Below are 26,488 nucleotides of genomic sequence, written 5' to 3'. Positions count from 1 at the left end.
TCAAGGTTTATATAAATTACAGAAGGTTTGTACAGGTTGTAAGAAATTAATTAGTAACATTTGTTTCTTCAGTAGACTGTATTACTATTAATGAAAACATCAAGTCTACCTGTTAAATATCTGTTACATGTTATAGGCTAATATTCCTACTCAACAGCCTCATGCACCTCGTTAAAATGAGTCAAGGATTTGACTCAGGATATAAAACCAGTGGGGAATGTGGTAAGGTGCCAAAGAACTGTAAAACAGTATTGGCAACGCCATTTTAAAGAGGAAAAGTCAGGCATTGAAAGAATAAAGGTTATCTGAAGAACTTCCTTTCCCTTTCAATAAGAGACAATATTTGCATATCTTACACTGATTTTAACTCTTCCTTCCTTCCTGGAATCCTGAGAGTAACATATACCTCTAGACAAAGAGATGGGAGGTAGTCACTAAAGGATTTGTGAATGTCTTTGATATGTAAAACAGCATCACTATTGTGTTTCCCTATAAGTTTTAATATGTAGGAATATTTTTTATAGATCCTATAGACAAATATTATAAGCTTGTTAATGATTGACTGTTGTGTCATGTTTCTCCTCCTTTTCCCCTCAACCTGTATGTGATCAAGTGTATATAACTAGCCTCAGAGCTATATTCGAGGCTACACGATTTGGGTCAGCTATACCCCATGTAAGTCATATGCAGCTGGCTTATTAATAAATCTCCTCTTAAAAATTCTTCTGTATCCTGCCTTGATGTCTCTACATAACCCATGGAATTAAGGTACATTACTTTACAACAATTCGAGCCTAACTGTTGTCTTTTGCATCTATAATAATAATGTACCTTATAATATGCCTTTGAAATATAAGGGTCATCTTCTTTTCCTGTTCCCCCTCGAGGCAGGCATTCCACCTGAGCAGAAATGCACAAACACCCTCATTGTTTATCATGTTAATTAACTATCTTATTCCTGCTTATGTAAAAGAAGTTCCAGTGTATACATTTTTACTTTTTTTTTATCTTATTTTTTTTATTCATTTAGAGAGGAGAGAGAGAGACAGAGAGAGAGAGGAGAGACAGATAGAGAGAAGGGGGAGGAGCTGGAAGCATCAACTCCCATATGTGCCTTGACCAGGCAAGCCCAGGGTTTCGAACTGGGGACCTCAGCATTTCCAGGTCAACGCTTTATCCACTGTGCCACCACAGATCAGGCCTACATTTTTACCTTTTATCCAATTCCAGAGATCCCCATTCATTGCTTTCCCCAGCTTCCCTAATCTATTACCAGTCAATTTCATGTAAGCCCCTTTGGCTTCCCCTTTTATTCTAATGTACAAGATAAATGGTAAAGCCGCCATTTTACAGAGCATTTTGTCAATCCGGTGAGACTTTATGCTTCCTGGCAATTGTCAACAGTTTGGCTCAAACTCATAAAAAATTCTTATATGCCTGACCTGTGGTAGTGCAGTGGATAAAGCATCGACCTGGAATGCTGAGGTCGCTGGTTCAAAACCCTGGGCTTGCCTGTTCAGGGCACATTTGGGAGTTGATGCTTTCTGTTCCTCCCCCCTTCTCTCTCTCTCTCTCTCCTCTAAAATGAATAAATAAATTAAAAAAAAATTCTTACAGATTGTGTTGAACAAATAAGTGTGTTTAGGTTTGCTCACTTGTATTTTGCCTAATTGGAGGATTAGCAGCGGGGTGGGGGTAGGGGGAGCACCATGTGTGTGCAGTCTGTGGAAGGCTGCGGTGCTTGTCCTCAGGGCAGCAGATGGCAAATTGTGGACTGCCTGCCTGCTTGGGACGGGGTGTGTGTGTGTGTGTGTGTGTGTGTGTGTGTGTGTGTGTGTGTGAGTGTTTGCTATTGTCTGCTAGAGAAGAAGTATTTCCACTCAGCCTGTTTTGCTAGGGAGTGCTGAGGCTGGTGGGGGGCCTGTGAGTCCAATGAGTCCAGAAGGGGTCAGGGCTGGAAAACCCTGAGTGAGAGGAAGGTGTCTTCCCTGCCTGTTTGCTCATCCACTGTTATAAGACTCTAATAAATAGAATGGCCCACGATTTTCTGGCTCTACAGTTCCTTTATCGTCTGCTCAAATCCAATGGGAACCTGTGTGGCCATGGCGGTAGCTCCTGGCCTTACAGGTTGGAAGTTTCTAACATTGACAATCTCATTTGGAATTTCTAAAGCAGGGGTCCCCAAACTTTTTACACAGGGGGCCAGTTCACTGTCCCTCAGACCGTTGGAGGGCCGGACTATAAGAAAAAACTATGAACAAATCCCTATGCACACTGCACATATCTTATTTTAAAGTAAAAAAACAAAACGGGAACAAATACAATATTTAAAATGAAGAACAAGTAAATTTAAATCAACAAACTGACCAGTATTTCAATGGAAACTATGGGCCTGCTTTTGGCTAATGAGATGGTCAATGTGCTCCTCTCCCTGACCACCAATGAAAGAGGTGCTCCTTCCAGAAGTGTGGCAGGGGCCGGATAAATGGCCTCAGGGGGCCACATGTGGCCCGCGGGCCGTAGTTTGGGGACCCCTGTTCTAAAGGAACCTACTCTCAGCATTAATCACTGCCTAAGGTACATTTCTGGGGGAGATTTTCCTGTGACATATAAATACCGTTTTACATTTTGAAACTGTTGATGTGAAGAGCATTTTCTGCCCACATCTCACTAAGAAATCTTCAGATTCTTTTTTTTAATTTATTTTTATTTATTTATTTATTTATTTATTTATTTATTTATTTATTTATTTATTTATTTTACAGAGACAGAAAGACAGAGAGAGGGATAGATAGGGACAGACAGATAGGAACGGAGAGAGATGACAAGCATCAATCATCAATTTTTCATTGTGACACCTTAGTTGTTCATTGATTGCTTTCTCATATGTGCCTTGACCATGGGCCTTCAGCAGACTGAGTAACCCCTTGCTCAAGCCAGCAACCTTGGGTCCAAGCTGGTGAGCTTTGCTCAAACCAGATGAGCCCGCGCTCAAGCTGGCAACCTCGGGGTCTCAAACCTGGATCTTCCACATCCCAGTCCAACGCTCTATCCACTGCACCACCGCCTGGTCAGGTGAAATCTTCAGATTCTTGAGTGAAACATTTAAAATATAGTTTCTTTGGAAATAAAGGAATGAAGCGCTTTAAATTATATGTTAACATTCTTTTTTTTTTATAATATTTTCTTGTTTTTTTATTTATTTATTTTTTAATTTTTATTTATTTTTATTTATTCATTTTAGAGAGGAGATGGAGAGACAGAGAGAGAGAGAGAGAGAGAGAGAGAGAGAGAGAAGGGGGGGAGGAGCTGGAAGCATCAACTCCCATATGTGCCTTGACCAGGCAAGCCCAGGGCTTTGAACTGGCAACCTCAGCATTTCCAGGTCGACGCTTTATCCACTGCGCCACCACAGGTCAGGCATGTTAACATTCTTGAGCTCTTCAGAGTAAAATGGGAAAATTGTGTTTACTTAAGGCAGTGGTTCTCAAACATTTTGAAGTCGGGGCACATTTAAAATCCTACAAATAATTGTAGGTGCACTATATACAAATTTCTGAGAAATATGTTATAATAATTAAGTCAAATATTAAAGAAAAAATATAAAGTTCAAGCATGCTTTTATGGTAATTAAATGAAAAATACAACAAAATTAAATTTATTCTGATGTTAAAAACATTTTTGTTACATGTTTTAAGTTATGCTTTTTAGAATTCATAAAATAGAGGGGTTAAAAATTTAAAAATGACAAAAGAGTTATCTTTTTATATAGATAGATACATTCTTAGTAAGATTTAGTAAATTCGGCAGGTCCCAGCATGAATGTGTTAAGTTTTTTTCATTCTTGTGTTTATGAGAAACATGAGCCTGATGTGTCCTAGCGATTTCTTCAATGTTTGGGCATATATTTGAAAGGCAAACTCTCATTTCCTTGTCAATACACTGAAGAATTCCTCTCTCTTTACTCTTAATTGTGTTGAGGGTAGAAAATCCTAATTCACATAAATAGGATGTTGAAAATTGTAGTAAAATGTTCATAGCTTTTTTAGATATTGCTACATATTCTTCTTTTATAGAAATTCAAAAGGCCTCAAGAGACAATTTCTTATGTTTAATCATCAATCCACAATCAGTGGATATAGCTGCCAGTTCTTCTATTAATGTTAAACCAAAATCACTTGAAGCTTCCATGAATGGGTTTCTAATCCAATTGTATTGTTCAGTGTTAAGTGATGGAAAGTGCTATAAATTAAATTCTGCCTGTAGGCCTTCAAGTCCTATTTTATTTATGCTTAACTTTTACTCACTTCCAGAATCAGATTCTTCAATATCACACTTCTTTTTGAGAAATCTATCAATTTTATTTGGGTGTATTTATCTAAAAATAATGATGTGTTAATAATAAATATAATAAGGATGTGTTAACAAAAAGAGCGGTATTTTTATAATGAAATGGTATAATAGAATGACTATATTTATTTTTATATCTGGGCACATACTGTGAACCAGTGCAGCTAGTAATTCCAGGTCCCAAGTGGAAATGGTGCGGAATTAAGAAAATACGTGGAATTAAGAAAATATGGGGTCTAGAGGGCCCTGTAATTGCTGCTGGCAAGAACAAAGCGTGCCCAAAAATCACATCTTGCTTTATTTATAGGGCAAAGTGGGCCATTAGCAAATCAATGAGAACTTTGATCATGTTTCCAAGGCAACCCAAGAATTTTACCAAGTGCAGAAAACCCCCACCATACATATCATCTTAACTTTACACCAAACAAAGGATAGAAGAAACTTGCCTCCAGTCTTTCCGGGGAACATGGGGGGTAGTGTAAACAATCCAGCACCACAGCTTAACAGCCTTTTACAACAGGCAAGTGAGGTGGGGGGTTGGGCAGATTGTCAGCTTACAGCCAATTCCCCACACCTCTGTCCCCCTAAAATCTAAACTCCAAAAACCTTGTTTGTTTTTTTGGTCCCCAACAGGCATATATTTCTCTGGAATACCATAGGGCGCACCGGGAAATCTTCTAGGGCGCACCAGTGTGCCCTGGCGCACACTTTGAGAACCACTGACTTCAGGGATACAGAACCCTGAATACCAAACATCAGAAATAGGTTATGGACCCTGAACAGATGGTGGCTCAGTGCGTAGAGCTTTGACCTGGAACACTGAGGTCATCAGCTTGAGCTTGGGCTCGCTAGCTTGAGTGCGAGGTCGCTGGCTTGAATCCAAAGGTTGTTGGTATGAGCCCAAGGTCACTGGCTTAAGCCAGGGGTCACTGGCTCAGCTGGATTCCCCTGGTCAAGGCACATATGAAAAAGCAATTAATGAACAACTAAAGTGCTGCAACTATGAGTTGATGCTTCTCATTTCTCTCCCTTCCTGTCTGTCTGTCCCTATTTCTCTCTCTCTCTCTCTCTCTCTCTCTCTCTCTCTCCCTCTCTTTCTCTCACTTGTGTTGGGCAAACAAGTGTGTTAGGCTTTCTTGTTTGTACTTTGCCTGATTGGTGCATGAGCACAGGGCAGCACCACATGTGTATAGTCTATGTGGGGCTGCAGGTGCTTGCCATCAGAGCAGCAGATTGTAGATTGCGGATTACCTGCCACCATTGGGAGGGGCAATTGCAAGACTCTAATAAACAGAATGGCCTTCCATTTTTCGGCTTTGCAGTTTCCCTACCATCGGCCCAAATCCATTGTGAACTGGCATGGCCATGGCCACCGGCCTTACAGCTTGCTAAGAAAAAGTTATAGAAAAGTATCTTTTGTTTTAAACTGGAAAATTGTGAGCTCCTATTCATGGCACAAATCTATTTGAATAACCAACCCCCAGAAAAATGTCCTATCTTCTCTCAGGTTTGTCTGTGGCTCTATGGTAAGAGTGTTGAGCCACCCTGCTTGTGTTTATATTTATGACTGAGAAAGGTCACCAGTATTGAAATATACTGTTCACAAAAATTAGAAGATTTTTTATTGCTTCACATTCATTTTGAAATATCCCCTGATTTTTGTGAGCAGTGTGCATTCTGAGTCTGACTACTGCCTCTGCTCCAACAGCTCTTTTCCTAGGTCTCTGAAATTATTGAGTACCTCTGTCTCATTAGTAGATGCCAGCTTTTTTTCTACAAATTGGCCAATGGAACACCTTAGGGATATTAATTATTCTGCATTTCCTAATGTGTTTGTATTTCATAGTCTCTCTGCTCTTATACATCTGCCTCCCCTATATCAGAGTTAATCATATTATAGAAACCCAGACATCTTTATCTATGTCACATATAAGGCCTTTTTAAGAAAGATTGTAATACACTTTTGACTTAACCTATAAAATGAGCTTAAAAAAACACAATGGCTGCCTGACCAGGCGGTGGCGCAGTGGATAGAGCATCGGACTGGGATGCAGAGGACCCAGGTTTGAGACCCCAAGGTCGCCAGCTTGAGCGCGGGCTCATCTGGTTTGAGCAAAAGCTCACCAGCTTGGACCCAGGGTCACTGGCTCCAGCAAGGGGTTACTCAGTCTGCTGAAGGCCCACGGTCAAGGCACATATGAGAAAGCAATCAATGAACAACTAAGAAGTCACAACGCGCAACGAAAAACTAATGATTGATGCTTCTCATCTGTCTACATTCCTGTCTATCTGTCCCTGTCTATCCTTCTGACTCTCTCTCTGTCTCTGTAAAAAAATAAAAAATAAATAAATAAATAAATAAAACACAATGGCTGTGCCTGACCCTAGCAAGTTCTCAGCACTTATAGTTTACATATATGGTTTAGGTAGCCACACACAACATCTTGGTTGTAACTCCAGGTTGCTGCACTTCACCTTTACAGCCACTGTACAATTGTCCGAATGTTTTACCCACTTTCCACACAATATTTTTCAGTACTGTGTCTTAACTCATGTCTCAGCTTTCATCAAATGGGTATTTAAAGAGACATACATGAGACATTGCTATGCTCTTGTTCTATTGTTGTTATTCTGAAAGCTGCTATTAGGAAGATTGGCAGGATAGTTGTTAATGCCTCTATCCACACATAAAATTAGGAAGCAGTTGAGAATTGAGACAAAGAGTCAGAAAGATGAAATTCAGAATATCAATTTTGAGGTTAGTAAAGTAGGGAGATCATGGATCTTCTCCTCAGTCAAGCTCATACTTGCAGCCCCCGTGTCCAGACTAGGACCCTCAGCAACCCCCTGTGGAAAAGGAGGAGCCTGAGCTATCCTGTGAACCCAGGCCCACACCACCTGGTCTCATCTTGTGATCATAAGAGAAGGACTCCCAACACCTATCTTTAGGGCTTCTGTCCTTAGCTTATAAAAGTGGCAGAGCAGAAAGTCCTAGTCCTGTAGACAGGCTGACCAGAAAAATGAGAAGAGGCAGGTGCTTTGTCCTTTATGTCCTCTCTGAAATTTTCCAATGGCACAGTCATTCTGCCTCTTCAGGCAAGAGGGACTAAAGGGGCAGAGATAAACCAAATGTTTCACCTTTAAGCAAAACTTGAGGTGTGAGGAATAGGTGTTTCATGTCTCATCACTGCATGCCTTCTTTCTCAGGAGCACAATGATAAAATATATAAGTTCCTAATGAATGTTATCTTGTCTCTGGACTGCAAATGTATTCACTAGTTCCTAAATTTCCCTGGGGCACTGGGAGCCATCTGCCACTCAACATCAGTGCCTGTCCTTTGTCCAGCCTAATGTGCATCTCTGAGACCTATTTGGTTCCCTCATGTCTAGAGCAGCTTGTAGGTAAGAATGACTCATTTTAGATAGTAGTGACATCTTAACAATAAAAAGTTTTCCAGCTAACAAGGTGTCATAAAGAGAAATGAAGAAAATGATCATATTTTAAATTGCAACAAAAAGAATAATATACCTAAGAATAAACTCAATCTAGGAAGTGAAATACTGGTACATTGAAAACTACAAGATATTGTGGAAAGAAACTGAAGAAGGCACACAAAAAGTGGAAAAATACTTCATTTTCACTGATTGGAAGAATTAACCATGTTAAAATGTCTGTATTATCTAAAGCAATCTATGATTCAATGCAATCCCTATCAAAATCTCAATGGCATATTCCACAGAAATAGGACAAAATATTCTCAGATTTGTATGGAACCGCAAAGTCCCCAAATAGCCGAAGCAGTCCTAGGAAAAGAACAAGGCCAGACATCATACTCTGTGACTTGAAACTGTGTCCCGAGGAGAAGAACAAGCCAGACATCATACTCTGTGACTTGAAACTGTGTCCTGAGGAAAGAAGGACAAGCCAGACGTCATACTCTGTGACTTGAAACTGTGTCCTGAGGAAAGAACAAGCCAGACGTCATACTCTGTGACTTGAAACTGTGTCCCGAGGAAAGAAGGACAAGCCAGACGTCATACTCTGTGACTTGAAACTGTGTCCTGAGGAAAGAACAAGCCAGACGTCATACTCTGTGACTTGAAAGTGTGTCCCGAGGAAAAGAACAAGCCAGACGTCATACTCTGTGACTTTAAACTGTGTTCCAAAGCTACAGTAATCAAAACAGTATGGTATTGGCAGAAAAACAGACACACAGCTCAAGGGAATCGAATTGAAAGCCCAGAAAGAAACCCACACACGTGTGGACAAGTAATTTATAATGAAAAAGCCAAGAATATACAATGGAGAAAGAAAGCCTCATCAGCAAATGGTGTTGAGAAAACTGGCCAGCTGTACAGAAAATAATGAAATTAGACCATCTTACACCATACACAAAAATTAACTCAAAATGGATTAAAGATTTGAATGTAAGACTTGACTATAAAATACATTATGAAAAAAAAAGAAACTATTAACAAAACAAAAAGGCAAACAACCGAACAAGAGAAGATATTTGCAAATGATACTTTCAATAGGGGTTAATATCCAAAATATATAAGACTCAACTCAACAACAACAAAATCCCATTAAAAGAATGGACAGGGATCTTAATAGACATATTTCCAAGGAAGTCAGGCAGACTGCCAACAGGCATATGAAAAGACATTCAGCATCACTAATTATTATATTAAAGAAATGCAAATCAAATCCACCTCATACCTGTTAGATGAGCTGTTACCAAAACACAAGAAATAAAAAGTATGGAGTTTTCCTTTTAAAAATTAGGAATATGCCCTGGCCGGTTGGCTCAGTGGTAGAGCGTTGGCCTGGCGTGTGGGGGACCCGGGTTCGATTCCCGGCCAGGGCACACAGGAGAAGCGCCCATTTGCTTCTCTATCCCCCACCCCTCCTTCCTCTCTGTCTCTCTCTTCCCCTCCCGCAGCAAGGCTCCATTGGAGCAAAGATGGCCCGGGCGCTGGGGATGGCTCCTTGGCCTCTGCCCCAGGCGCTAGAGTGGCTCTGGTCGAGGCAGAGAGACGCCCTGGAGGGGCAGAGCATCGCCCCCTGGTGGGAAGAGCTTCGCCCCTGGTGGGCGTGCTGGGTGGATCCCGGTCGGGCGCATGCGGGAGTCTGTCTGACTGTCTCTCCCGTTTCCAGCTTCAGAAAAAAAAAAAAAAAAAAAAAAAAAGAAAAAAAAATTAGGAATAGAACTATCATAATATCCAGCAATTCTTCTAAGTATTTATCCAAAGAATATGAAAACACTAATCCATAAATATATTGTACTGCTATATTCACTGCAGCATTGTTTACATGACAGCCAAGACATGGAAACAATTGTCCATCAACAATGAATAGATAAAGAAGATATGGTATATACATACGATGGAATGCTATTTGGCTATTAAAAAATGAAAGATTGCCTTTTGTGACAATGCTGATTAACCTTGAGGGTATTATACTAACTGTAATAAGTCAGACGGAAAAGGACAGAACCTTATGATTTCACTCATATGTGGAATATGAAACAATAAAGTACCGTATTTTCCCATGTATAAGATGCACCTTAATTTTGGGACCTGAAATTTGAAAAAAAAAATGTATTACATAAAGTTATTAAACTCAAGGGTTTTTTTGTAGTTTTTTTTTTAAAAAAGATTTTATTTATTTTAGAGAGGAGAGAGAGAGAGAGAGAAGGAAGGAGGAGCAGGAAGCATCAACTCCCATATGAGTCTTGACCAGGCAAGCTCAGGGTTTCAAACCAGTGACCTCAGCTTTCCAGGTCGACGCTTTAACCACTGTACCACCACAAGCCAGGCCTAAATTCAAGTTTTATTCATTATAAAACTTGTCACTGTCAAAACACCCATCCATTAGCTTGTCCTCATCTGTCTAATGACGAATCACTGTCTTCAACAGTGAGCACAAAAAGAAGCGCAAAAAGGCAGGAAATGCAAGTAAAACAATCTATAACCACTATATAAGACGCACCTCGTTTTTAGACCCCAAATTGTTCTGGGAGGGAAAACATGGGGAAAGACAGTAACAAATAACAAAACAAAAACAAACAAATAGAGACAATATGCTGGTGGTTCCCAGAAAGAAGGGAGTGGAAATAAGGCACATTGGCTACGGGATCTACTATACAGTAATGGAGGGAAACCTGACTTTCAGTGGTGAGCACACAATAGAGCATGGAGATACCAAATTATAAGTTGTACACCTGAAGTTTATATAAGTATTAATGTCAATAAATTTATATAATGTTATATATAACATAAGATAATGTTACCTAAATAAATTTAGTTTAAAAAGTCTGTTTTTTATACTTACAGAACATATGAATTCAGGTGGTGACATTTCAACCAAAAAATTGAAAACCACTTATTACTTATTTTATTTTTGAAAACCACTCTTTAATTTAAAGCCTTCCTCTGTTAGCTTAAGCTGCTATAACAAAATACCATAAACTGGGTGGCTCAAGAACAGAAATCTGTTTCTCACGGTTCCGGAGGCTGCAAGTCGGAAGTCATGGAGCCAGCGTGTCAAGTTCTAGTGAAGGCCCCCTTCTGGGCTGCGGACTGCTGCCCTGTCTTCACATGGTAGACAGGGGAGAGTGCTCTGTGAGGGTTCTTTATAAAAACACTAATGCATTCATGACCTGATCACCTCCCACAGGCCCCACCTCCTAATACAGTACCTCCAAAGACCGGCACATATGAATCTGAGGGGAATGACAATATTCAATAATCCTTTTATTAAATCTTTTTCCACTGTCTAGCTTGCTTGCTTTCCAGGACCAATTTTTCACATAGAACCTTTGTGAACACAGAGAGAGGAAGATGATGGGAGGATTGGCCAGAGTCACCCACCAGCATTCTTACCTCCAGACTTGATTCAAACCCATGCGTCAAAGACAAGTGACTACATGCCATGGCTATCACGTGCTGCATCTGATCCATGCAACTGACCTGGACCTATGACCTTCTCATGCTCCTGGCCAACCCCTATGCTGCTCTCGCAGCCCAGTTATGCTTCCGCCTTGCTTGTTTTCTCCCATCACTAATCCTGAGAGCACTAGCCATGGTCACAAACTTAGAATTGTCCACTCCGCAGAGGTGGGAGAGGACTAGGAGACCAAAAACCTGCACGCATGGACCCGTGCACATTTCTTCGTGGGCAGGGAGCATCTCCGTGCAATAGCTGTGGGAGTAGATATGTACAGTTTCAGCTGGGTGGGGTTCATTTTCACATGGTTGTGAGTAGTAAACAAGTTCACATGCTGTGTTTCAATCTGGAAAAAGCTCTCTACCATGTCTGATGTGTTCCACCAAACTTCCTCCAGCCCAGAGGTTGAGGAGGTAGTCTTTGGGGTCTTTGAGTTCTCCAATTATCTTTAAAGCTGTTTTTACATTTCAGTGACAATCTAAATAATAACTCTCAGCTAGCCTGGCTCATGTAAAGACTGGGGTACTCACCCTTACTCTCCCAGTGTTACTAAGTGAGCCAAAGGTGAGTGCCGGAGTCTGGATGAAGCTGTTCCTTTAAGAGGCACCGTACATTATTCATGTTCAAGAAAGTCTGAATTAGCTTATTTATCTGTGAGAAAGTTATCTGCTCTAAGATCATATATAATTTGGCTATTTGCAAAGGTTTCAAATGAAACCTTTAGAAATGAGGATCACCTGTTTTCTGACTCCTGGGCTTACAGAACTTGTAGAGTTGAATTGTTCCCATCATGAGCTGGGTAAGTCCTTCTTGGACTGCTCCTAGCAGCACCCTGTGCCTAGAGGTGGGGCACCTTTTCACCCTGGTTGGGTGTACACCAGCTTCCAGAAGCAGTTTACAATCAGGGCACTCTTGGAGAATCCCAGAAACACTCAGAGGAAACATATTTGGCTCTCCAGCCAGGTGGCAAACCCTGTACCTCCTTGGTCTCATTGGGCAGGTTTATATTTATAGACCTATGGTCCTGCCTAGACACATACCCTGTTGGGGCTGTGCTAACACCACACACACCTGTTTCAGGGAAGTTACCTTCTTCTTACACCATGAAGCCACACAAACCTCTGGATGGCCAGCGAAGGAGCCTTTCACCCTTATTCAAAGTGCTTTTGCTGTCCCTACAAGGGACCCTGCCTGTCACTTGAGTGTGCTTAAGAAAGAGGTCCATTGTTTGCAGTCCTTTCCCCCAATCTTTTGAATATCCCAAAACAATAAGAATGAAGAATAGCAGTCCAGATTATTCCTGGGCTCCTGAATCAGCTGCTTCCCACTACATGGCTAGGTATGACAGGGAGAATGGTCCGCCCACCTTCCGGGAATCAGGGCTCAGCCCCAGGCAAAGTGAACACTGGGCCCTCCCCACGGCCCTCCTCCCTCCCTGCGTGTGCTTCAGTCCCGGAATAGCTGGCCATGTTTGGAAAATTCACACTCTAAAAATATCTCTTTTTTTCTGTAGGCAAGGTAACACAGGAGCAACAGTGGGTTACTAAGAATGCAGTTCCCTTGTTATATAACACAGACAAAAATAAAGTGTTCTGGGCCAGAAATAGGGTGGAGAAAGAGGAATGTGAATAAATAGCACCGCTAAGTCATTATTTATTCAGACTGTCAGATGGCTGAAGAACTTAGGAAAAGTTTTGATCTGTGTTCCATCACTTACTAGGTCTGACTGGCCCTGGAGGGAGCCACTGTCTCTGTCCAGACACAGGTTTAACAGAAATAAGTCCTTGTCTGTAGAGGAGGCTGCGTAAGGAAGAGCTCACTCTCCTCCATCACTGGCAAACTGCTAAGACTGAGGACTCATGAACAAAGAAGGCCCATGACAAAGACTCCTTCTTGAGGCCCTCAAGTGACAGGCTGTGGGAAACAGGCTGCAAGCTGATGGGGTCCTTGCAGTTTAGATTTTGGGGGACAGAGGTGTGGGGGACTGGCAGTAAGCTGACAGGATCCTTGCTGCCCACCCCCCTCCTCACTTGCTTGATGAAGTTGCTAGAGGCTGTGGGAGACTGTAAACTGACAAAGGTCCCGGCAGTTTAAGGCCTAAGCCCAAGGCTAAGCTCTTCCCCACAGCCTCTGATTGTTTGATTAAGTTGGTAAAGGCAGTTTACACGCCCTTACCCCCACCTCCATGTTAACTGTGATGCCGATTATTTCTACTCTTCCCACCCCCATCCCTCGAAGAGACTGGAGGCTGTTTTCTTTTTACCCTTTGTTTCAGGAAGTTAAAATGTTACGCATGATGGAGGGTTTTGGGGGCCCTTGGGAGAATTCTTGGTTTGCCTCAGAAATGTGACTTTGTATCAGAGATCTTTTTGTTTTGCAAATGGTTTTGCCCTCTGCACTATAAATAAAGTGTTTTGGGGGTGCAGGCTGCTCTTGCAGACCATCAGTCTTGGCAATGAGTCTTCCCGATCCCATCCTTTCTCTCTCTCTGTTTATTTCCAAATCTCGCACCATTCCCACTAAAGACCTGCACAATTGTGAGGTGTGCTGGTGCGCAACAACAGGCCCTGGGCTAGATCCTGCCAGTTCAAGGATGAAATAAAACATCATCTCAACCGCAGGCCCTGGGCTAGATCCTGCCAGTGCAATGATGAAATAAAACATCATCTCAACCACAGGCGCTGGCTGCCTGGGGAAGGAGGCAAATAGCCAAACAGATCATGACACTCCATATCCTCCTTCCAGAAATAGGAACAGGACTGTCACTTGCTGCTGCCACCTCACTCCTTCTGCTACCAGCCACCGAAGGGAAGAGGAAGGAGCCCTGAGGAGCCACTGCGCCACCTCACCCGCAGGTGTTGTAAAGTATCAAAAGCTACAGAATCAACATTAATATTTGAAGAGACTTAAAGAACATTTTATTAATTTGGGTTAAGGTGTGCAGAGAAATTTTGTGAATAATCTCTGTACTGTGTGATTGGCATAGTCAGGATGGCCATTGGCATTGTATTGTAAATGCAAAGGGAAGGAAAACATGGATTCCCTGACATTCCACCACACCTGTGGGGAAAAGGGTGAATGGCTAGCCAGGTGCAGGAAGAGAAAAGCCAAAATAAACCTTTTCTTATAGTGATGAGCCATTTGCGGGCATTTGTCCCCATGGAAACTACCTCTCCCATATGAAAGCATATAGTTAATGTGTGTGACTCTGGACAGAGAGATGGTGGATAAACATTAGAAAATATAGGAATGTCTTTTAATATATAAAGAGACATCTTTCTATCATTGTGTTGACTTGTAAATTTTGTTTTTCTCCAAAAGGATGTATGGCTTGCAAATTGAACATGGTCCTATCATGTTAAAGGGCATATGACTATAACCAATAGTAGTAAAGGGCTCCTAATTGCAATTTTTGCTTCTATACTTCCCGCTTGCAAAACTATAAAAACTAGGTAGAACAAAGGGCCAGCACGCTCTCCTTCAGATTTCTGTCGGAGTTGCCGCCGCTTGGCCAAGCTAGACAATAAAGCTTTGGTGTGTAATCGACGGATTTTGTCCGTGTCTTCAATGTTTCGAGTCCCTCCAGATTAGGCTTAACAAAGGGTATGTGCCAGCTGGCTCAGTCTGGCCTCTCCTTTGCCATAACAAATCCTGGTCATGAGCTAAGCAGAGAGACCGCTGAAGATGACCAAGGTACAGAAAGATGGTGAGGATGGGAGAAGAAAGCCCTCCAGACCAAGGTGTGGATGTGGGGCATGGTTGGGATTCAAGAAAGAGAATAAATGGAAGAGTGAGTTTGGGGAGGCAGTTGCTTTCTGTATGGAGTATATTTTAAGGGGGAATGCTGGGAGAGGATTTCAATTACTTGCTGTGCATTATGAATGTATTGCCCCTGACCAAGTGATGGCTCAGTAGGTAGAGCATTGATCTGGGATGCTGAGGACCCAGGTTCGAAACCCTGACCTCACCAACTTGAGTGCAGGCTCACCAGCTTGAGCACGGGGTCGCCAGCTTGAGTGTGGGATCAAAGACATGACCCCATGGTCACTGGCTTGAGCCTAAAGGTCACTGGCTTGCGCAAGGGGTCACTGGCTTGGCTGGAGCCCTCCAGTCAAGGATGTATGAGAAGCAATCAATGAACAACTAAAGTGAAGCAAATACTTCTCATCTCTCTCTCATCTCTCTCCCTTCCTGTCTGTCTCTGTTTCTCTCTCTCTCTTTCCTCAACAAACCAATGAAATGAAAAGAAAAAAAGTGGGAGACTATTATAGAATGCAACTGACCTGATTCTAACAATCCAGGTTTAGAAAGATACAAGACAACTGAGGAAACAAGTATGGATTGGGTGGTAGGTAGTATAAAACACTGACTTTTACATTTGTCAGCTATGACGATGACATGGTGATTGCATTAAAAAACTTCCTGGGGAGATTCAAAGATGGCAGCGGAGTAGGCGGACGCACAGATGCCCAGCTCTCACCACCAAACTGGAATACAAATCAATTTAGGAAAAATCAGCATGAAAAACCAACTCTGAACTGCAAGAACAGCTCTCAAAAACCAAGGAGCAAAGAGGAAGCCATAATAATCCTGGTAGAGAGCGCCTGAATCTCCTCTGCTTACAGGAACGGAAGGGGGGGGGGTGAGGATGAGAGCCCAGAGAGGATTTCACAGAGGAAAAAGAGCAGAAAATACTGCTCACAGCCACTTACCTGGCGACCAGGGAGCGAGGTGGGTTGAAAAGACCAGCTTATCTCCCAAGTGGAAAGGACAGGGAGAGGGACAGACTGTGAGGGTAAGGAATGTAGGAAACGAAATAAAAAAGCTGACTCATTCATGCTGGAGGCGGCCATAGCTGGGGGAGGGACTGAACCTTTCACAAAACAGAGCTGAAGTGCTTCCGGATCAGAGATCTCCGGACATCTATCCAGCTCCAATCAGCGCAACAAGACACAGCTGAAAACAAGAAGTGGGGAGGAAGGGCAGTAACTCAGGTCTCCATGGAGATCTGAGATACACCTCCCCCTACTGAAGCTGAGAAAAAACCCTGCCCCCAGTGAGATTAGTTGGTGGAAGAGACCTTCAGAGTCTCAGGTTACACCCACAGCATTCCTGGATACAGTTTCAAGGAAGCCTCCTGCTGAGATCAGTTAACAAGACTATCACCTGTTAAGAAAACGAACAAATCAAGACTTCAAAACTGCCCAAATCCGAAAGTGGATTACAAATAATAGCTGATACCAACACAAGAAGACCTAGAAATAACACAACTGAAAACTGGAGGCAGACAACACCAAGCCTAGACTCAACCAACTCTACAAACAAAACACCAAAAATGAGAAGACAAAAAAGTGCAATCCAAATGAAACCTTCAGGAGATGAACTGAGTGATACGGAAATAATCAAACTTCCAGATGCGGAGTTCAAAATAATGATTGTAAGGATGCTTAGGGATCTTAGAACAACAATGGATGGTCACTATGAACACCTAAATAAAGAAATAGCAAGTATAAAAATGAATCAGTCGGAGATGACAAATACAATATCAGAAATAAAGACCACAATGGAAGGAATTAAAAACAGGATAGATAGAGCAGAGGATCGAATCAGCGAGTTAGAGGACAACTGGAATGAAGGCATGAAAGCAGAGAAGAAAAGAGAAAAGAGACTCAAAAAGTCAGAGGAAACTCTTAGAGAGCTCTGTGACAACATGAAGAGAAATAACATCCGCATCATAGGGGTCCCTGAAGAAGAAGAAAAGAAACAAGGAATAGAGGTGTTGTTCAATCATATCATAGCTGAAAATTTCCCTAAATTAATGCAAGAGAAACTCTCACAAGTCCAAGAAGCACAGAGGACTCCATTAAAGAGAAACCCAAAGAAACCTACACCAAGACACATCATAATTAAAATACCAAAGCTAAGCGATAAAGAGAAAATATTAAAAGCTGCAAGAGAAAAAAAAAGTTATCACCTACAAAGGAGCCCCCATAAGGATGACATCCGACTTCTCAACAGAAACACTTGAGGCCAGAAGGGAATGGCAAGAAATATTCAAAGTAATGCAGAACAAGAACCTACAAACAAGGCTACTTTATCCAGCAAGGCTATCGTTTAAAATCGAAGGAGAAATAAAAAGCTTCCCAGACAAAAAACAACTCAAGGAATTCATTACAACCAAACCAATGCTGCAGGAAATGTTAAGGGGCCTGTTGTAAACAGATCAAAGTGGGAAAAGAATATAGCAAAAAAAGGAATACACCTTTAAAGAAGAAAATGGCAATAAACAACTACATATCAATAATAACCTTAAATGTAAAGGGATTAAATGATCCAATCAAAAGACATAGGGTAGCTGCGTGGATAAGAAAACAGGACCCATACATATGTTGTCTACAAGAGACACACCTTAGAACAAAAGACACACATAGATTGAAGGTAAAAGGATGGAAAAAAACATTTCATGCAAATGGAAATGAAAAAAAAGCAGGGGTAGCAATACTTATATCAAACAAATTGGACTTTAAAACAAAGGATATAGTAAGAGATAAAGAAGGCCACTACATAATGATAAAGGGAGTAATCCAACAGGAAGATATAACTATTATAAATATCTATGCACCTAATATAGGAGCACCCAAATATATAAAACATACTTTGATGGATTTAAAGGGCGAGATCAACAGCAATACTATAATAGTAGGGGATTTCAATACCCCACTAACATCACTAGATAGATCCTCAAGAAAGAAAATTAACAAAGAAACAGCAGACTTAAAGGACACACTAGATCAACTGGATTTAATAGATATATTCAGAACCTTTCACCCTAAAGCAGCAGAATATACATTCTTTTCAAGTGCTCATGGTACATTCTCTAGGATAGACCACATGTTAGGGCACAAAAGTGCTCTCAACAAATTTAAGACTGAAATCATATCAAGCACTTTCTACGATCACAACGGCATGAAACTAGAAATGAATCACAACAGAAAAGCTCAAAAATTCTCAAACACATGGAAACTAAATAGCAGGGTGTCAAATAATGAATGGATTAAGAATGAGATCAAAGAAGAAATAAAAAAAATCACTAGAAACGAATGACAATAAGCATACAACAACTCAAAATTTATGGGACACAGCAAAAGCAGTGTTGAGAGCAAAGTTCATAGCACTACAGGCACACTTTCAGAAGCTAGAAAAAGCTCAAATAAACAACTTAACCCTGCATCTAAAAGAATTAGGAAAAGAACAGCAAGTAAAGCCCAAATGTAGTAGAAGGAAGGAAATAATAAAGATCAGAGCAGAAATAAATGACATAGAGGCTAAAGAAACAATACAGAGAATCAATGAAACTAGGAGCTGGTTCTTTGAAAAGGTAAACAAGATTGATGAACCTTTAACTAGACTCACCAAGAAAAAGAGAGAGAGGACTCAAATAAATAAAATTAGAAATGAGAGAGGAGAAATAACAACTGACACAACAGAAATACAAAATATTGTAAGAAAATACTATGAAAAATTGTATGCCAAAAAACTAGACAACCTAGATGAAATGGACAAATTCCTTGAAACATACAATCTTCCAAAAATCAATCTGGAAGAATCAGAAAACCTAAACAGACCGATTACAACAAATGAGTTCGAAACAGTTATCAAAAAACTCCCAACAGCCCTGGCCGGTTGGCTCAGCGGTAGAGCGTCAGCCTGGCGTACGGGTGACCCGGTTTCGATTCCCGGCCAGGGCACATAGGAGAAGTGCCCATTTGCTTCTCCACCCCCCTCCCTTCCTCTCTGTCTCTCTCTTCCCCTCCCGCAGCCAGGGCTCCATTGGAGCAAACATGGTCCGGGCGCTGGGGATGGCTTCTTGGCCTCTGCCCCAGGCGCTAGAGTGGCTCTGGTCGCAACAGAGCGACGCCCTGGAGGGGCAGAGCATCGCCCCCTGGTGGGCAGAGCGTCGCCCCTGGTGGGCGTGCCGGGTGGATCCCGGTCGGGCACATGCGGGAGTCTGTCTGACTGTCTCTCCCCGTTTCCAGCTTCAAAAAAGTAAAAAAAAAAAAAAAAAAACTCCCAACAAAGAAAAGTCCAGGGCCCGATGGCTTCACAATGGAATTCTACCAAATATTCAAAGAAGAACTAACTCCTATCCTTCTCAAACTATTTCAAAAAATTCAAGAGGAAGGAAGACTTCCAAGCTCCTTTTATGAGGCAAGCATAATTCTGATTCCAAAACCAGGCAAAGACAACACAAAGAAAGAAAATTATAGGCCAATATTGCCTGACCTGTAGTGGCACAGTGGATAAAGCGTTGACCTAGAAATGCTGAGGTCGCCGGTTCGAAACCCTGGGCTTACCTGGTCAAGGCACATATGGGAGTTGATGCTTCCAGCTCCTCCCCCCTGTCTCTCTCTCCTCTCTCTCTATCTCTCTGACTCTCTCTTTCTCCTCTCTAAAATGAATAAATAATAAAAAAAAAAATTTAAAAAAAGAAAAAAAAAAAGAAAATTATAGGCCAATATCTCTGATGAATATAGATGCTAAAATCCTCAATAAAATATTAGCAAACCAGATCCAACAATATATGGAAAAAATCATACACCATGATCAAGTGGGATTTATTCTGAGGAGGCAAGGCTGGTACAATATTCGTAAATCAATGTGATTCATCACATAAACAAAAAGGAGAAAAACCACATGATAATTTCAATAGATGCAGAAAAAGCATTTGATAAAATCCAGCACCCATTCATGATCAAAACTCTCAGCAAAGTGGGAATACAGAGAACATACCTCAACATGATAAAAGCCATCTATGAGAAACCCACAGCCAACATCATACTCAATGGGCAAAAACTAAAAGCAATACCCTTAAGATCAGGAACAAGGCAGGGGTGCCCCCTTTCACAACTCTTATTTAACATGGTCCTGGAAGTCCTAGCCACAGCAATCAGACAAGAAGAAGAAATAAAAGGCATTCAAGTTGGAAAAGAAGAAGTAAAACTATCATTATTTGCAGATGATATGATATTGTATATAGAAAACCCTAAAGTCTCAGTCAAAAAACTACTGGACCTGATAAATCAGCAAAGTGACAGGATATAAAATCAATACTCAGAAATCAGAGGCATTTTTATACACCAACAATGAACAGTCAGAAAGAGAAATTAAGGAAACAATCCCCTTCACTATTACAACCAAAAAAATTAAGTACCTAGGAATAAACTTAACCAAGGAGACTAAAGACTTGTACTCGGAAAATTACAAAGCATTGATAAAAGAAATCAAGGAAGATACAAACAAGTGGAAGCATATACCGTGCTCATGGTTAGGAAGAATAAACATCATTAAAATGTCTATATTACCCAAAGCAATCTATAAATTCAATGCAATATCAATTAAAATACCAATGACATACTTCAAAGATATAGACCACATATTCCAAAAATTTATATGGAACCAAAAGAGAACACGAATAGCCTCAGCAGTCTTAAAAAAGAAGAATAAAAGCCCTGGCCGGTTGGCTCAGCGGTAGAGTGTCGGCCTAGCGTGCGGAGGACCCGGGTTTGATTCCTGGCCAGGGCACACAGGAGAAGCGCCATTTGCTTCTCCACCCCTCCGCCGCGCTTTCCTCTCTGTCTCTCTCTTCCCTTCCCGCAGCCAAGGCTCCATTGGAGCAAAGATGGACCGGGTGCTGGGGATGGCTCTGTGGCGTCTGCCTCAGGTGCTAGAGTGGCTCTGGTCGCAACATGGCGACACCCAGGATGGGCAGAGCATCGTCCCCTGGTGGGCAGAGCATCGCCCCTGGTGGGCGTGCCGGGTGGATCCCGGTCGGGCGCATGCGGGAGTCTGTCTGACTGTCTCTCCCTGTTTCCAGCTTCAGAAAAATGGGAAAAAAAAAAAAAAGAAGAATAAGTGGGAGGTATCATACTTCCTGATATCAAGTTATACTACAAGGCCGTTGTTCTCAAAACAGCCTGGTACTGGCATAAGAACAGGCATATAGATCAATGGAACAGAACAGAGAACCCAGAAATAAACCCACACCTTTATGGACAACTGATATTTGACAAAGGAGGTAAGGAAATACAATGGAGTAAAGACAGCCTCTTTAACAAATGGTGTTGGGAAAATTGGACAGCTACCTGCAAAAAAATGAAACTAGATCACCAGCTTACACCACTCACAAAAATAAACTCAAAATGGATAAAAGACTTAAATGTAAGCCGTGAAACCATACGCATCTTAGAAGAAAACATAGGCAGTAAGCTCTCGGACATCTCTCGGAGCAATATATTTGCTGATTTATCTCCACGGGGAAGTGAAATAAAAGACAGGATAAACAAATGGGACTATATCAAACTAAAGACAGCTAAAGACAACAAGAACAGAATAAAAAGACAAACTACACAATGGGAGAACATATTTGACAATACGTCTGATAAGGGGTTAATAACCAAAATTTATAAAGAACTTGTAAAACTCAACACCAGGAAGACAAACAACCCAATCCAAAAATGGGCAAAAGAGATGAATAGACACTTCTCCAAAGAGGACATACAGATGGCCAATAGGCATATGAAAAAATGCTCAACATCACTTATCATTAGAGAAATGCAAATTAAAACCACAATGAGATATCACCTCACACCAGTCAGAATGGCGCTTATCAACAAAACAACACAGAATAAGTGCTGGTGAGGATGTGGAGAAAAGGGGACCCTCCTACACTGCTGGTGGGAATGCAGACTGGTGCAGCCTCTGTGGAAAACAGTATGGAGATTCCTCAAAAAACTGAAAATCGAACTGCCTTTTGACCCAGCTATCCCACTTTTAGGAATATACCCCAAGGACACTATAGAACGGCTCCAAAAGGAGAAATGCACCCCCCATGTTTGTGGCAGCATTGTTCACAATAGCGAACATCTGGAAACAGCCCAAGTGTCCGTCAGAGGACAAGTGGATTAAAAAGCTTTGGTACATATATACTAGGGAATACTACTCAGCCATAAGAAATTATGACATCGGATCATTTACAATAACATGGATGGACCTTGACAACATTATACGGAGTGAAATAAGTAAATCAGAAAAAAAAACTAAGATGAATCCATACATAGAAGGGACATAAAAATGAGACTCAGAGACATGAACAAGAATGTGATGGCAACAGGGGTAGGGGGTGGGGGGAGGGGGAGGAGTGAAGAAGGAGAGAGGGGTTGGGGGAGGGGAGGGGCACAAAGAAAACCAGATAGAAGGTGACAGAAGACAATTTAACTTTGGGGGAGGGGTATACAGCACAATCAAATGTCAAAATAATATAGAGATATTTTCTCTCAACATATATACCCTGATTTATCAATGTCACTGCATTAAATTTAATAAATTAAAAAAAAACAAACTTTCTGGGCCCTGGCCGGTTTGCTCAGTGGTAGAGCATTTGGCCTGGCGTGCAGGGGTCCCGGGTTCGATTCCCGGCCAGGGCACATAGGAGAAGCGCCCATCTGCTTCTCCACCCCTCCCCCTCTCCTTCCTCTCTGTCTCTTTCTTTCCCTCCCCCAGCCGAGGCTCCATTGGAGCAAAGATGGCCCGGGCACTGGGGATGGCTCCTTGGCCTCTGCCCCAGGCACTAGAGTGGCTCTGGTCACAACAGAGCGACGCCCCGGAGGGGCAGAGCATCGCCCCCTGGTGAGCAGAGCGTTGCCCCTGGTGGGCGTGCCGGGTGGATCCCGGTGGGGCGTATGCGGGAGTCTGTCTGACTGTCTCTCCCCGCTTCCAGCTTCAGAAATATACAAAAAAACCCAAAAAAACAAAAACAAAAAACTTCCTGGCCCTAGCCGAATAGCTGGTTAGAGCATCAGTTGGTTAGAGCATCGTCCCAAAGCACAGAGGTTGCTGGTTCAATGCCCAGTCAGGATACATACAGGAACAGATTGATGTTCCTGTCTCTCTCTCTCTCTGTTTTTCTCTCTCTCTCTCTCTCTCAAATCAATTTAAAAATTTTTTCAAAGGTCCTGAACAGTAGAGCTGCACCTATACTGTTAGACTGAGATGTCATGAGGTCAGTGGGAGCGGATGTAGGGAAGAACATGAGGGAAGGTTGGTGGAAGTTGGTTGTGGCAGCCGGGCAGGGATTCCCAATGGGGCAAGGCGAGTTCCTGGACCCATACCTGGCAGAGACGGAAGCATGCAGGACAGCCCATTGGACTCTTGGGAACCTCTTGGGCCACTCAGGACCACTGCAGATGGATGCTCAGTGAGATTTTTTTAAGACTATGCAAAGGCTCTCCAAAGTGGAGAGCAGAATATCTTAGTCACATGATAGTCTAGGAAACCCCAAAAGTATGTAAGAATCACAGGTTCATGCTGTACTTTGCTCAGTCTAACTTATTATTAACTTTCCCACACTGGACTTTGATGGATTCTACTTTCCAACAGCCCCACCCCCTTGGACACAATACAGACCAACCAACACCCCCACACCTCTCACACACCCAACCCAGAGAGAGCCATTAGCTGTCAAATGGACATTTTGAGCTATCTCCTGAGCACCTGCCTGGCAGCCAACAGCCGTTAGTACATCTTCTCTTGGTCTGGACCACATACTGGTCATGGGGCATTTTACTGGGGTTAATCCTTATTGTTTTACGACTATAAATGGAAAAATACAACTATTGAATGGAAATGACCTTAATAGGAGTGAGACAAAGATGGTGAGGTGTGCTGAAGCAGCCAACCCCGGTCAGCTGCACCTTGGACATAAGGCAGCCCACCCTGCTCCAGCGGGAAGGGCAAGAACCCCATCAAAGAGCCCGTGCGTGGTCATAGAAGGTTGCCTCTGCGTTGCGAGGTGTAACTAGGGATTTTGTTGTATATTCAGCTCCGAGGAATAAAACTCATTTCACCTTTCCACTCCTTTGTCACTGAGTCTGTTGCTGGACTTGAGGACTTCAGTGTTGTTTTTTAAGTCCTGTTGCGTTCAAATCGACAGTCTCCTCAAGTCTAACACAGCCTACACAAGGTTACTAGTGAGGGCTTTCTAAAATACAGACTGGCCTTGCCCTTGTGGAGTCTTCGCATCCCAGCTCTCTGACCCAGGCAGCTATGGTGTCGAACACCGCCCCCCCCCCCCCCCCAGCACCAGGCCTGCAGTCTTCTCTTCGTCCTAACCAACACCCACCCGCAAGAAGGGCCTTCCAGCTCTCTTCCCCCAGCTCCTTTAGACGCCCTGTGGCCCTGGCCCTCGGTTCTCTCTGGATGTGCCGGGCTCAGCTGCTGCCCTCACCAGCTTCTTCCTCCCCTGCTGCACCCACACATGGTCTTCTGTCATCTCCCCACAAGCCTTTGATAACAGCTGCTTAGCCAAAGGTCTCCCATGTCACCACTGAAAGGGCACCACGGAGTGAGCTAAAGCGTCGAGTCCCCGTCCCTGCCTGGCATTCCTCCTTATACCCCCACCCCTTCTTCCTGGGCCCCAGAGCCCTGGGTGACTGTTCTCTGCTCCCACCTGGCCACACTGACCTAGGGGAGCAGGACCGGTTAGAGAGCCCTTATTTTTGTTTTTATTCCTATAACCCAGTGCCCATCTGTCAGGCAGACTCAGCTCTCCTTTGCTCCCTCAAGGCTTTGCCTGCAAGCATCCGGTCTGCTGAGACTGGGAGGCACGTGAAGGGTCTGTTTTGTAATTTGCATTTTTTACTTAAGGCTGTGCATAGTCTTTCCATGGTACTACATGGTCTTCAAAGTTATCATTTTAAACTGAAGAATACTCTATTAAGCAGATTAACTAATCTATTCCCTAATTATCCATCATTTAAACTTTAAATCCCCCTTTTTGAGGGGTTATTCTTTAAAATATATTCCCAAAAGGGGATCATTGTAACAAAGAGCATTAATGTTTTGAGGGCTCTGGGCGTAGTGTTAGCTTGTATCACTCTCCCCTGCCTACAGCAGTGGTTCTCAACATTCGATCCAGGGACTCCTGAAAGGTTTCTGAGACGCTTTCAGGAAATTCAGAAGGTCAAATCTATTTTTGTAATACTATATTATTGGCCTTTTCCATCCTCGTTTTCTCCTGTGTGTGAGTGAAGTCCCAGAGGCTGGGATGTGCGCTATTAAAATGCACTGAATGCAGAGACAAAAAGGAAAGGCCAACCACCTTTTATTAAACCAGATATTAGGGAGACTTACGAAACTGTAAATATAATGCCTCTCTTATCACTATTTTTATGTTGTTCTGGAAAATACATTTTTCAAAACAAAATGTTATATATGTAAATATTTACAATTTTGTTTAAATTTCTAACATAGTAAATATTGAAAGATATTAACTACATAACTAGAAGTTTTAGGGGGTCCATACTCATTTTTAACAGTTTAAAAAGGTTCTGAGGTCGTATAATTTGAGAACCCCGGGCCTGGATGTGATATGGCCAAGTACAGGGTCAGCTGAATGGGGTCATTCTAACCATGACAACTAGCTTGTCTTCCAGGAAAGGCCATGGGACAAAACAGAAATCATTTCTAAATTCTGGGTTTTTCCCTCTTCTATCCTGTTTGTATTTCTTCTCTTCCTCCATATTCCTCTTTCCAGCTCTTCTCTGCGTTTCTCACTTCCCCTTCCCAGCATCAACTGTCACAACAAAGTTCCTTCTTTGTATGAACTGATGTTTTTCCAGTATCTAAAGAGAACATCGCAAGGCCTTCTGGACTGCCCCTGAGGGCTGTAGTCATCTTTCCGGACCCAGATAACCCAAGCAGGGTGCGCCTGCCCTGCACACTCTGGTCCTTTGCCCTGAGTGTCTAGGAAATGCTCATAACAAATATTCTAGAAGGCGTTAGAAATAATTGTTGTGTCCCGATGGCTTCTCGTTTTCCGGAGAGACGAGGGGAAGAGAGTGGTGCCGGGACCCTGGAATGAGAGGAGCCTCAGTGAGACCCCGCTGGGCTCCAGTTGAATTCTCCGGGAGGGCGGGGCTCGGAGGAGGGGCTGGCCCCGCACCAGCACCCGCACCTCCCTCCTGCCGCCCTTCCCCCCGGGCCCGGGCAGCCAGAAGCTCTCTCGGGCATCCCATGACCGGCCCTTTTCATTTCCCTCAGGAAAATGAAGGATGTCCTTTTGCTGGAGAGGAATGAAGCATCCAAGTCCCAACACGTGATGACAACGTTGCATCACAGGGTCTCAGTCAAAGG

General features: G+C 42.6%; 1 protein-coding gene across 1 annotated transcript in view; it reads left to right on the top strand.

The window, feature by feature from the left end:
• LOC136378768 (urotensin-2 receptor-like) overlaps positions 1–26,016 on the top strand; it is a 34,492-nt gene extending 8,476 nt beyond the window's left edge. The window contains 1 exon segment of the mRNA XM_066345955.1: positions 25,923–26,016. Within this exon segment, the coding sequence (XP_066202052.1) occupies positions 25,923–26,016 (94 nt within the window).
• Positions 26,017–26,488: the final 472 nt, after the last annotated feature.

Source organism: Saccopteryx leptura, chromosome 7, assembly GCF_036850995.1.
Source record: "Saccopteryx leptura isolate mSacLep1 chromosome 7, mSacLep1_pri_phased_curated, whole genome shotgun sequence".
In the NCBI taxonomy this organism is placed as follows: Eukaryota; Metazoa; Chordata; class Mammalia; order Chiroptera; family Emballonuridae; genus Saccopteryx; species Saccopteryx leptura.
This window is presented reverse-complemented; position numbering and strand designations above follow the sequence as displayed.